The sequence below is a fragment of the Trichomonas vaginalis genome, chromosome V, assembly GCF_026262505.1.
Source record: "Trichomonas vaginalis G3 chromosome V, whole genome shotgun sequence".
Lineage (NCBI taxonomy): Eukaryota > Parabasalia > Trichomonadida > Trichomonadidae > Trichomonas > Trichomonas vaginalis.
In genome coordinates, this window is record NC_067207.1 from 21,871,856 (window position 1) to 21,885,003 (window position 13,148).

At 36.3% G+C, this 13,148-nt stretch overlaps 7 protein-coding genes across 7 annotated transcripts; 4 read left to right on the forward strand and 3 right to left on the reverse strand.

Annotated features, from left to right (window-relative positions):
- Positions 1–31: 31 nt before the first annotated feature.
- On the forward strand, positions 32–1,162 carry TVAGG3_0380550 (uncharacterized protein; the record flags this gene model as incomplete). Its single annotated transcript, XM_001583225.1, has 1 exon — positions 32–589. The coding sequence occupies one exon, from the start codon at positions 32–34 to the stop codon at positions 587–589; it is 558 nt and encodes a 185-aa protein (XP_001583275.1).
- Positions 1,163–1,694: 532 nt separating this feature from the next.
- Positions 1,695–3,875, forward strand: TVAGG3_0380560 (glucose-6-phosphate 1-dehydrogenase (G6PD) family; the record flags this gene model as incomplete). The annotated part of the gene is made up of 1 exon (XM_001583224.2): positions 1,697–3,835. The coding sequence occupies one exon, from the start codon at positions 1,697–1,699 to the stop codon at positions 3,833–3,835; it is 2,139 nt and encodes a 712-aa protein (XP_001583274.1).
- A 330-nt stretch (positions 3,876–4,205) lies between these two features.
- TVAGG3_0380570 (uncharacterized protein) lies at positions 4,206–5,120 on the reverse strand (the record flags this gene model as incomplete). Its single annotated transcript, XM_001583223.1, has 1 exon — positions 4,206–5,120. The coding sequence occupies one exon, from the start codon at positions 5,118–5,120 to the stop codon at positions 4,206–4,208; it is 915 nt and encodes a 304-aa protein (XP_001583273.1).
- A 157-nt stretch (positions 5,121–5,277) lies between these two features.
- On the forward strand, positions 5,278–8,697 carry TVAGG3_0380580 (WD repeat-containing protein 35 family; the record flags this gene model as incomplete). Its single annotated transcript, XM_001583222.1, has 1 exon — positions 5,283–8,612. One exon carries the CDS (start codon positions 5,283–5,285, stop codon positions 8,610–8,612), a length of 3,330 nt encoding a protein of 1,109 aa, XP_001583272.1.
- A 748-nt stretch (positions 8,698–9,445) lies between these two features.
- TVAGG3_0380590 (RGS-like 4 domain-containing protein) lies at positions 9,446–10,817 on the forward strand (the record flags this gene model as incomplete). Its single annotated transcript, XM_001583221.1, has 1 exon — positions 9,446–10,753. One exon carries the CDS (start codon positions 9,446–9,448, stop codon positions 10,751–10,753), a length of 1,308 nt encoding a protein of 435 aa, XP_001583271.1.
- A 249-nt stretch (positions 10,818–11,066) lies between these two features.
- On the reverse strand, positions 11,067–11,413 carry TVAGG3_0380600 (uncharacterized protein; the record flags this gene model as incomplete). Its single annotated transcript, XM_001583220.1, has 1 exon — positions 11,139–11,357. One exon carries the CDS (start codon positions 11,355–11,357, stop codon positions 11,139–11,141), a length of 219 nt encoding a protein of 72 aa, XP_001583270.1.
- Positions 11,414–11,621: 208 nt separating this feature from the next.
- TVAGG3_0380610 (regulation of cilium movement) lies at positions 11,622–13,069 on the reverse strand (the record flags this gene model as incomplete). The annotated part of the gene is made up of 1 exon (XM_001583219.1): positions 11,650–13,047. The coding sequence occupies one exon, from the start codon at positions 13,045–13,047 to the stop codon at positions 11,650–11,652; it is 1,398 nt and encodes a 465-aa protein (XP_001583269.1).
- Positions 13,070–13,148: the final 79 nt, after the last annotated feature.

The following is a 13,148-nucleotide window of genomic DNA, read 5'->3' on the forward strand; positions in this document are numbered from 1 at the left end:
CGTATTTTATTCAATACTATTTTTTTGATAAATGTCTGATAAAGAAGACGTTGAGATAGATCAGGGATCAGAATCTGGAGAAGAAAAGAAGAAGGAGAAGAAGGAGAAAAAGGAGAAGAAAGAGAAGAAAGAAAAGGAAGAAAAAGAAGATAAAGATGAAAAGAAGGAGAAGAAGGAAAAGAAGGAAAAGAAAGACAAAGATGACGATGATGATGAAAAGAAGGATAAGAAAGAAAAGAAAGAGAAGAAAGATAAAGATGACGATGATGAAAAGAAAGAAAAGAAGGAGAAAAAGGATAAGGACGACGATGATGAAAAGAAGGAGAAAAAGGAAAAGAAGGATAAGAAAGATAAAGACGATGAAGATGATAAGAAGAAAGATAAGAAGGATAAAAAAGATAAGGACGAAAAAGATAAGAAGGATAAGAAAGATAAAGATGACAAAAAAGATAAAAAGGACAAAAAAGATAAAGATGATAAGAAAGATAAAAAGGACAAGGAAGATCAGAAGGCAAGTGACAGAGATGTTAAAGATAAAACAACTAATGAGGAAGCAAAGAAACAATCAAAATGCTGCCGAATTCAATAACTTTTTTACGAACAAGAAATTGGTTCAATTATATATACTTATTTACTCTTGGTAGATATTCCATGAATGTTATTGATACAATATCAAATTTTTCAAATAAAAAGGGAAAATTTTCATATTTGATAATTTTTCTAAGTTTATATAGAATTTTTGATTCAGAAAGGAATAGAACTCTAGTTATTGTAAAGCTTTTTATCTTACATAAGTTATAGAGCGAGATGGAAATTTCGATTATTGATTGTATGGGAAGAGTTTTTAAATCCCATCAATTAATAAAGTCACTGCTGTTAATAAGGCACAAAAGAATGATTTTTCCATGAATTCAAGAAACAAATATTGTATTTGGAAATGATCTCCATATTATTGTATAAAGGAAGGAAAATGAGTCTAAAGTGTTCTGGTAAAAGCTATATCTGAAACAACTTTTCGAAAGGAAGCTACTTTTTATTTTTTATTCTTTATAGATTGAAAATGTCTCATGATCTACAATTACCGAAGGTGTCTAGAAGCTCTATAGTATTATTCATATGGTAAGCCCTCTAATTCTGGTGTAGCCAATCAAGCCTATTGAACCGTAACGGGCTTACATTTGGAAATTAAAAAAACAATTAATTATAATCGGGCTAACGAAAGCGAAACACAACAGTTTATTAGGAAGCATGACTAATAATATTCATTGATCTGCGATATACTAAAATTGCAAAAATGGTAACTACATCCGATATTAACTCTATATAAATATGTTATTCACCGTTCTCGCTAAGTATAAATCCAAATTATTGAAAATAATTTGAATTTTTAATAACCGGGGTATTGCATAGCCCTAGTAAGCTGTTCTCTAAACATTGGTGATTGCGATTAAACTTGATTTTGCAAAATTACCTTGGGTACCTATAAAAAAATTAAATAGTGAGTTCTCTTTCTCAAAATTTTTTTATAAAAATTTGCAATAAAAAGTAATCAGTGTCATTAGTTACTTTTCCCACAGTAGGTAAATATTCTTCTCTAAGACGGCAAAATATTCTGTTAGTGATTGATCACTTTGCTTTCAATTTTTCAAAAGGTATCGAAATTATTCATTCAGAGCTTTTCACCTCATTTTTTTAAATGTCAGTTGTAAATTACAAGCCATTGAAGAACCAGCGCATTGCTTTTGTGATCTTTGGTGCATCCGGTGATCTCTCATTGCGTATGCTTATTCCTTCTCTCGAAACAATCTCTTGCTACGACCCATTTAACGATGATACACAGCTTATCGGTGTTGCTCGTACAGAATTCAAGGGTAACGAGCTTAAGGAGAAGATTATCAAGGCAATCAAGCAGTATGCACGTCTTGGACAGGGCAGTACTGATGCAGATGCTGCATGCGAAGTCCCAGCATGCTTCTTAAGACGTCTTAAATATATTGCTGGTGATTACTCAGACCCACAGACATATGCCAAGCTTAACGAAACACTTGATCAAGGCAAATTCGAAGGTGTTTTGATTTATTTCGCTACACCACCAACACTGATCCGTCCAATCACAGAAAACCTTGTAAAGGCTAACTTGAACACTACCGATGACCGCTGGGTTAGAATTATTATCGAAAAGCCATTTGGTTGGTCATTCGATTCCGCTGTTGACCTCAACAAGGTTCTCCACAACAAGTTCAGCGAAGACGACATCTATCGTATCGATCACTATCTCGCTAAAGAGACAGTTATGAACATTTTCACATTCCGATGGGGTAACACAATCTGGGAGCCTCTTTGGAATAGAAACTATATCTCCCACGTCGAAATCCTTGTCGCTGAAGCTGTCGACGTCGGAAACAGAATCGGATATTATGAAGGTTCATCTGTTCTTAGAGATATGATTCAGAACCACCTTCTCCAGATGCTTGCCATTGTTGCTATGGAGCCTCCATCCGAAATGAACGCCAAGGCAATCAGAGATGAGAAGTTGAAAGTTCTCAGATCAATTCGCCCACTTGAAAAGGACGATTACATGCTTGGCCAATATCTTGGCTACAAGGAGCACAAGGGTGTCGAACCAGACTCAACAACACCAACATTCGCTTACATCAGATTCTTCATCGACAACTGGAGATGGCAGGGTGTTCCATTCTACATCTGCTCAGGCAAGGCTCTCCAGCAGAAGAAGTCTACAATCAAATTAGTCTTCCGCGACATTCCACACGCTTTATTCGGCGATTCTACAATCAACAAGCCAAACGTCCTCGAGATCAAGGTCCAGCCAGAAGAAGGCATTATCCTCAACCAGCACGTCAAAGTACCAGGAATTGGTCTTAAGACAGATTCAATTCCATTATCCTTCTACTACAAGCAGAAGTTCGGCGAGAACGCCTTACAGGGTGCTTACGAGCGAGTTATCCTCGATGCCATCCACGGCGATCAGTCCTTCTTCCCACGTTCCGATGAAATCGAAGAATGCTGGAAGATTGTCGACAGAATCCTCAGACCAAGATACGATACAATCATTCCATACGCACAGAAGATGGATGTCAGCTTCGGCACCATCAAGCGCTGCAAGAAGAACAAGGGACAGCGTGTCACATTCAAGAACGCATCAGAACTTGTTCAGACAGTCACAGAACAGATCACACGTATCATCTCAGAGACAATTGAACGCAAGGGTGCCTGCAACATCGCATTCTCAGGCGGTCAGTCACCAAAGCCAATCTATTCCTTACTTACAACAGCACCATTTGCATCCAGAATCGACTTCAGCAAGGTCCACATCTGGTTTGTTGATGAGCGCTGCGTTCCTCCGGACCACGAGCAGTCTAACTATAAGATGCTCAATGAGAACATGTTCAAGTTCCTTAAGATTCCAGAGGAGAACATCCACAGAATGCGCGGTGAAATCGATGCAACAAAGGCTGCAAAGGAATACGAGGAAGAGCTCAAGAAGCACTTCGGAACAGAAGATCCAGTCTTCGACCTCATTACACTCGGAATGGGTCCAGAAGGACACACTGCTTCATTGTTCCCAGGCACACCTGCTGTCGGTGATACAAAGTCACTCGTAATCGGACACTTCGTTCCACATGTAAAGATGTTCAGAGTAACTCTCGGAAGAAGAGTTATCAACAACGCTGACAATGTTATGTTTATTATCACTGATCCAGCAAGAAAGAACATCATCGACCTCGTCTTCAACGCTCCTTACGTCCCAGCTGTCATTCCAGCTCAGGGAATCAAGCCAAAGCATGGCCACTTAACATGGAATATCGTTATATAAGATTTTTTTTATATGCAATAAAAGTTTTTTTGGAATTTATAACGTATTGTTTTGATTTCATGTTTATATGCATTAGACCATTTTTGTACAATAGATATATTAGTTCTTTCATGTGCAATATATACATTAGACAATTCATGATTATGCATTGAAAAATAGGAGATTTGTAAACTGGTTCTATATATTTGTTTTTATTCAGTAAAAGTATATTTATTAAATGCATGAGTCCATATTGAAACAGATTACTAAAGGATATTTCCGCTATTGCTTCTATTAGCGAGTAATAAACTTCATCAATTAATAAAAAAAAGAATGAAATTATTTGTAAAAAATACATGGTAAAAAAGTATTTATAAACAATAAAAATAAATCATTCGCCAAGTTTTTCGAGTTCGCTATGCAAAATATTAAGCCATTCTTGAGAAACTGCAATATCGTAATGTTTTTTCTGTCTTTCGTAGCATTCTTCACGGAAATTCTTAATTTCAGATGTAGCCTTGCGAATATCCTCTAATTCTTTTTCAAGTCTTGCGGTTAATGAGATTTCTTCTTCATATAAGGCAGAAAGTGCTCTATCTTCGCTATTATTAGCCAAATTTATTTCCGCATATAGCGCCATTGCTAAACCATCGGCATCACCTGTGCCATATGTTGGATCTCTTCTCATTTCGTTTAAAATTGAGTTTGCTTCTTCGTAGGCTGTTCGTAGTTCGTCGTAATCAGCGCGAGTGTCCATAAGTTGGCCGCGTGGAATAGGTTCTTCCTTCCAATCTTTAGGAAGTGGTTTAATTTCACCTGTAATATTCAAATTTCGACGTAATTCATCTAATCTTGATTGATTGTCGGACTCTTCCTTCTGTAAGACTTCAAGCATAGAATTATTCTGATCAACCTCAACTTTTAATTGAGATAACGTTTCTTTTAATTGATCTAAAGTTTCTGATGGAGTATGGAGCTTTATTTCAGATATTTCTGACTTTAAAAATTCAATATTATTCTGTTTATTTTTCAAAACACGTTCATATTGTTCTTTTAACAGTTTTGAATCTCGCGATTGTTGTTTCAATAAAAGTAGCTGCTTTTTCAAGGAATTTATTTCTTTTAATTTTGCACTTGCGTCGTCCTGCTTCGCAGATTTCTTAGGAGAAGAATCTTTTGAAAGTAATTCGTTTTGCGCTTCAATTTCTGCTGCTGTAAACTCAAGATCCAAATACCTACTCTGTAATGCTCTGTTTTCGGCCTCTAATCGAAGCCTGATTTCTGATCGATATTGAGAGTCATCCATCATCAAAATTTCAGAAAATTTTTTTTTACATTGTGTTTTGTTATTTGTTTAGAATTTAACTTGTAGAATGGATTGCACTATGGATGGACATATAGAATCGATGATGAAAATAAACTTCCAAATATTTATCCGTTGGAAAAAAAATTATTCAAATAACAGACAATGTCTTCTTTCCGTGTTTTTCTTTCCAAGAAGATGAAATCTTCAAACAAAAATCCTATGTTTAAGATGTCCTGGAACAAGGCTAATGGATTTATTGCTGGAGGATACTCGGATGGTATGATATCATTATTGAACGTTACTCCTTCAAGAGATCAGCCAGGATCTCAGCAAGTTGAAACTATAGAATCTCTCGATATCCATTCAAAGCGTATTACAGCCCTTTCCTGGTCAGATAATGGTCGCCTGTTAGCATCTGGTGATTCTTCTGGCAAAATTGCATTCTTTGCAAAGAAAGAAAAGGGATGGAAGAATGTCGTCATAAATTCGTCCTTAAATGCATCAGTTAATTCTATCGTTTGGGCAAAAAATAGCAAAATGGCTGCCATTGCTTATAAAGATGGTCCATGCGCATGCGTAACTGCAGAAGGTAACTTAGATTGGACCACCATGATGAGACAAGTAATAGAATTTCTCGATTGGTCACCAAATTCAAAAATATTGCTTGGTGGTACTGCTTATGGTGAAGTTCTTATCATTGACTCAAGAGGTGTTGAAATTAACACTGTTCCACTTCCATGTCTCTCAAATTCAAAATCAGAACCAAAAATTGTAGCTCTCGAATGGCATAAACGCGCAGAATACGGTCTTCTCATTGCATTCAAAGATGGCAACATCCAATTAATGAGAAATGAATCAGATACCCAACCATTTGTTATTTCCATGGAACTTGAGATTTCTACTGCTACCTGGTTCAAGAGCGGACAAAACTTTGTTACAGCTGGTGTCAAACCAAACGGCAGGGCTGTTGCTATCTTCTTTAATTCTCATGGAGATAATATTCGCGAACTTGAACTCCAAGGCAAAGAAATCCACGCAATTTCGTTAGACCCAACAGATACATCTCTTGCGATCGCATCAGATAATCACTTCTGCTTAGCCCAAATCGTTCCTCATATTATTTGGGGATATACAAACAATGTTCTTTGCTATTGCTATCTCAAAGGTAATGATGATATATCTACAGCAATTTTCTTCAACCGCAAGTCAGAAGAAAAGAGAGTTCAGCAATTTAGAGACCTTGTTACACTTTCCGCTCATTCCAGCTTCTTCGTTTTTGCTACAAAGAATGGTGCAGATGAATCAACTCTCACAGTCACAAATACAATCGGAGTTGTCATAACTTCTTCTCATATTCCATTTATTCCAATCTTTTCATCATCCTGCGGCCAAACCGTTGCATTAGTTTCTCAAAACAAGATCTGTGTATGGAGATTCCAAGAAGACGAACAGCCACAAGTTTTAGATTTTGCAGATACAATTACAACAGCTCATTTAACTGAAAAACTTCTTTACATATCAACAAGCACACAAATTGTCGTTCTCGATGTACCATCAATGGCCGAAGTTACAAGATATACAACGAATTTCGCAAGTGAAACGATCGGAGTATCTAGTAATGGAGCCATTCTTTCGCTTAACGATTCATACGGTACCGTACAGTTCTTTTCCACAGAAGAAAAGAGAATTATCGGTCCAGTTTGCAAAGAAGTATGGGTATCAGCCTGGGCAAGCGATGCACCGGAACAATTTGCAGCTCTTGAGCGCCAGAAGTTAGTTGTATTCAACGATTTGGAGCCAGAAGAGCCTGTTTCTTGTTTATCTCATATTGCCGAGTTCTCAGAGCTGGAAATTCTCACAATTAACCTCATCTGGCTACTCAAAGACCCAATGAATCCATCCACACGCTTCTTCAGGTCCCATCAGACGAAGCAATTAAGGCAATTACACCAAATGCTCTCTGCAAGGCCCGAAACATCCGTAGAGGATATCTTTGCCTTCGCCAAGAAGGAGAACAAGCCAAAACTCTGGGATTCCTTCGCAGAAACCGTAATGCTCGAAATGAATTTCTCATTAACCGAAAGATGTTACTTGGAAACAACAAATTACAGAGGTCTTCAATTTGTTAAGCGCATCAGAACCGTCAAAGACCCCAATATCCAGCGCGCCCAAGTATTATCTTATCTCGGCAGATTCGATGAAGCGGAAAGCATCTATTTATCAATGGACAGACTCGACTTAGCCATAGAAATGAGGCGCTCCATCGGCGATTTCCGCCACGTCATCAAAATCATGGGAAACGGCGTTGGCGACGATGAAACAATTGCTGCAGCATACACAGCAGTTGGCGACGAACTGTGCGAACAAGCTCATTGGAGTGATGCAACAATGGAATATTCACAAGCCAGAAATGACGAGAAACTGATGAAAGCAAGATTCCTTGCACAAGATTACGACGGACTCGAGAGATTGATGATGTCTCTTCCAGCACAATCTCCTCTTCTCCACAAGATTGGCGAGATGTTTGTCGCAATCGGTGCTGTCGATGACGCAGTGACAGCATTCACTTCCTGTGGAGATATCGCAGCTGCAATCGATGCCTGCGCGAGAATGAACCATTGGAAACCAGCTTTGAAACTCGCAAGCAAAGGAAGAAACATGGAAATCAAAGCGAGAATGGTCAAATACGCAGAAGATCTGATCGCCAATGGCCAAAGAGCATCAGCAGTCGACTTCTACGTAAGAGCAGGATTGAATATCGAAGCAGCCAAATTATTATTGAAAGCAGGTGATGAAATTCTTGCAATTGGCGATGATTACATCTCAGCGAAGATGTGCTATATCTTTGCAGGAATACAGTTGGAACAGCACAGAAAAGGAGCTTTCGATGGAAGTGCAACAGCAGAAGAGAGATTGGACGGATTGATGAAGGAAGATGAAGTGACAACAAGCGGTTTACACAGGGAAGTTTGGCGTAAAGCAGAAGGTGTCCATTTCTTGTTGTTGGCAAACAGATTCTATCAGGAAAGGAAGTACAAAGACGCATTAGTTGCTGCATGCAGAGTTTTCGATGATTACTCTGATATTGTTGGAGAAGCAAGAGCATCTTCTTTACTTGCTTTGTGCGGTTTGAAGAAGAGATTCTTCGGACAGTGCAGCCGCGCGATGACGACATTGGAACATTCCGACGAATTGTCACAAGCACAGAGAGAGAAGTTCGAGGATTTGGCTATAGATATATTCACAAGGAACCAGCCTGTTGACCAGGAGAACCTTGGATCTGTACAATGCCCGAAGTGCTCTGCTGTTGTCTTCAATACAAGTTCGCAGTGCCCTGAATGCGGTGAAAGATTGAAAGTTTGCACTTACTCCGCAAGATTAATTGATGGACAGAATTACTGGGAATGCAAGTACTGCAAGCACTATGTAATGATAGATCTTGTTGATGAACTTCGCGTTTGCCCACTCTGCCATCATAAAGTAACCCAGTAACTTTTTTTTCTTTTTATTTATATAATTATTATTTGTCTGATGTGATAACTTAAAAAAAATTATAAAATTTATTTGTTACAACAAATTCAACATAGATATGTATATATAGAGTGAGAACCCTAGCATGTGAATTGGATTTTAGTTGATTATTTCAATTGATCCCTTTAATTAACAATTATCACTAAATTTCTCAAAACTTACTTTGTTTGTTATTACCAACTAATGTCTTTGCTTTAGTCAAATAGATAGTACGAAATTCTATTGTATTATGCCATATTGTTATTGAATTCATTGTTATTATAATAGAATGGGCTACCTATTTGAAACCTTATTTATATATAACCAGTGTTGGTTAAATCCAAATTCATTAACAAAGGCATATTCATTATTTTAAAAACATTATGCAGATATAATATGAATATTCCTTTGTTAATGAATTTTATAGGCTTTGTATTCGCCATTTTATATTCGACCCTTGTATTTTCCATGAAGGCACAACTTCCGATTTAATTCAAAGTAAAACTGAATCAAATTATGTCCTCATAGCATGGAAATGCATGGATTGTATCATGGAAGGTTGGCATTCCTCAAGAATATTTATTCCGAAATCTTTTGTTTCGATTCGGAATTTTTTTTATTTTCTATTCCACTATTCTTTCAATTTTTGTGTCAATTTCTGAGAAATAACGGAATCATAAATGGAAATTCTCAATGATAGATTATTTTAGCAAAAAATAATCTACACAAAATCGACAATAATGTTGGAAAGGTTAAAATATAATTTCTCTGAAATTTCTGTAAACGATTCAAAATTCTTTTTTAGAATTATAAGAATGAGCGACACAAATTTAACGATTTCAGCAACAAGCGTTTTGGAAAATCCTTGGACATTCATTCCAGCTGATGAATCAATAAATAAGCTATCAGATCTTTCAGTTATCCATCAATTTTACTTTTATATTTTCATAATTTGGTCTGTGGGCTGGTTCGTTACTTTAATTTGGTACTGCTTTAGAATTGTAAACTCAAACATTCAAATTAGATCCCCTATTCTTACAATTATCTGTTCAGTTGGTTCTGAATTGACACTTCTTTATAATATCATCCTTACAATTTTTACAAATCAGCATTTCCCTTGCTTCATTCTCATGTGGTGCCAGCTACTTCTCTTCCAGTTAATGTATATTCCCCATTTCCTTAAATACATGCGCTATTATTTCAGTATGTACCAAATGGAGAGATGGAAGAGTGGCATAGTCGCCGATCCAAAATCATCAATTCTGATTCTAGAATGGTACTGGATCGCTATTCTTGGCATAGTTCTCTCTGCTCTGTCAGCAGTCGGAATTGTTTATCAATACCGCAACTTAAACGCATACATGTCATCTTTCGGATGCCACCTTGAGATGAAAACACTAATTCCTATAGTAGTTGTGTACGCGCTCTTCTTTATTGTTGGATGTTTCTTATGTTATATTTGCGCTATTGTCAATGATCCTTACAAAATCAGAGTTGAGTTTATTACAACATTTGTAAGCTATATTATTATTTTACTCCCAGTAATCATCATTTCCGGAAAGAATGTCGAAGATGTTCAAATTTATGTCGGTCTTTTGCTCTTATTTGTCTCGATTACTCAGATTATGAACCTCATTAGGCCGATCCATCTATCGTACGTGCGTCCACCGCAGAAGAATTCAAGAAATAAGATTCTTGACACAATTGATGACATTATTCTTGATCCAGAGACATATCCGCTTGTCGAACAGATTGGTATTGAGCACGAATCCTCAGAATGCGTCCCATTCATTAGAGAAATTTTGAGATATCGTCTTATTACAAATCAAGCGGATCTTGAACGTCAGGCCAGATACATCTTTGATGAGTACATACGCCCAGACTCTCCTCATCAAAATAACCTTCCTCATACCATGGTTAAAGATATTGAAGCGAGAATCCAAGATCCAACAAGTGATTTGTTCAATGGACCTTACAGAGAAATTATGAAGCTCCTTAAAACTAACTTCCTCCCTGAGATTAAGCTTCTTCCTGAATATTCCAGAATTTTACACGAGCGTGAGATGAAAGCTGAGCAGGAAAGAAAGGCCCAGAGCCTCCTTCTTGGACAGGAAAATCAATAATTCTTATTATTAGTTCATATCAGCTGTCTATATTTTTATTTGTTCCTATTGTTATTGTAAACCATTGTTTTATTTGTTTATGCCATTGATTTTATACTATCTTTTCATTTCGATCAGCTTTTTTCCATGAGATATGTAAATTTCTTCAATTTTTTTAACGAAGTACTCTTATTGATTGAGAATTGAAAGGCTTTCTTAATCTAAGTATATTCAATGTAATGATGTTCAAAACTCTTTTGAGATTTGAAAAATTTATTTGGAATTAACACTAAAGAAATAAAAAACTTATAAAAATCTTGTATATTTATAACAAACCTGAAGTATATCCATGATTTACAATATATTTAACATAAACGAAATGTCAACGAAATAATAAATTAAAAAATTAGCGTGCTCTTGAGTCGGCGATGTCTGAAAGCTGCATGTCTTCAAATTTAGGAATTGTTTCTGACTTTATTGAGCTAGTGGGTGGAAGGGGATGAACTGGTGGAACTATGCAGTTTTCTGGGATTGCCAATGGCTGTTTTGATGCTGGTAAGTTACCTGAAGCAGCAGGTTTTGAATCATCTTCTGGAGCTTTAACTTCTTCGTATTCCTTACACATTTTGCGTTATTTGTCACTTTTTAAAATAAAGGTTACTAGGCAATCATTATTTTTCCAAGAATTCGTGCAGGATCATCAATACGGACCATGGTTAAAGCATTTTTGTCTCATATAATTAAAGGATTTTTCTTAAATTCATCAAATTATTGAGTAAAATATCTTTCTCATATAAGCTGGTCATTAAATTGGATTTAAAGCACTAAGATGTCATTGAGCTTGTTGACGAATATGTAACAGAAAAATATTATCAAAACAATTTTTAAACATAACAATAAATAATAACATAAAAAGCTTAATATCCTTGAAGCTTGGTTTGCTGGATAACAAGAGGTACATCTCTTGTTGGAATTGTATCTTCTGGAGGTCCAGATTTTGGTGCATTAGTGTTCTGGTTAACAATGACAATTGTATTTGGTTTGTTAACAGCATCTTCTCTGACACCTAAGTTCTCCATATATTTCTGTAACAAATTCTTATAATATTTGTTTTCTTCTGTGAGTTGAGCTTTCTCTCTCTGGAGTGATAATGTATCAAGTAGACACTTGTTATATCTTCTGTAGAATTTGTCGAATACATCACTCTCCTCAACGTATTTGCTATCACCTTTCAATTGGAGCTTAAAGTTTCTCATTTGGCGTTGAATTTCTGGATCATCATCTGCTATTGAATTAGGGAATGGAATGATCTGTTCTCTTTCTGTTTCAAGTTTTCTGGTCATTTCAGAATATTTGAGAATGTTATCGGCAAGTTGTAATTTTTTCTGCAAAGCGTTGATTGTATCTTCAAAGGCAACGGATATTTCAGCTAATTTAGCAGCTTCAGTTGCTCTAAACCTTGCCATTACATCTTTGAGTTTTCTGAAGTGTAATGATAATGTTTCTTTTTCTTGACGTAATCTATCATTCTCTTCTTTTGACTCTGTCATGTTATTTTTAATTTTACGGCGCCAATGAGAGATATCAGCCGCATGCTTTGCAATGGCTTTCTCATTTTCACGCATTTCACGCTGCATCTTCTTGTGTTCTTCAAATAATTGATGGAATTGTGTCATTTTGTTCTCACTCTTCTCTTTATATTCCTTATTTGCAAGTTTCATTTGTTCATTAACTTGAGTAATTTGTTCCATAAGATGCATATTTAAAGCTGAAATAGATTCTTGACTGCGCATTGTCAAAGCATCCTTTTCGAACCTAAACTTGTTATCCAAAACGTCTCGGCGTTCTTTATATTCAAATCCAATAGCACTATTAATATTTCTCATTTCTGACACGTGATCTTGGTAATTCTTGATAACGCGAGAACGGGAATCTTCAAAATCATCAACAATCGTTTTTAGTCTTGATTCCCAGCGTTCACGTTCTGTTTTCAGTCTCTTTTGAGATAGTTCGTGTAAGTCATTGAGAGTTCTTCTGTTTGCTAAAAGGTTGAACTGATATTGTTCTTCGTTTTCTTCAATCCAATCCTGAAGCCTTTTGACAACAGAATCACATCTATCAAGTTGTAATTGGTAATGGGCTTGAAGTTTATATATTTTTTCTTTCGTATCTGTTAAATATTCGTTATCAAGGATCTGAATCCATTTGTCTTCAACTGCTTGGTTAACAAGATGTTCGTGCTGCTTGAACTCGGTGTATTTACTTTGGATTTTTTGCTTCAATTTTTCCTTGCGAACATCAAACATGCTTTTCATGATATTATTTAAACGTCTTTTTGACGTTCAAGGAATTCGTGTCGAGCCTGTCCTTCGTTCAGATAGTATCAGTACCATTCGATTAACATTCCGAGTTGAAA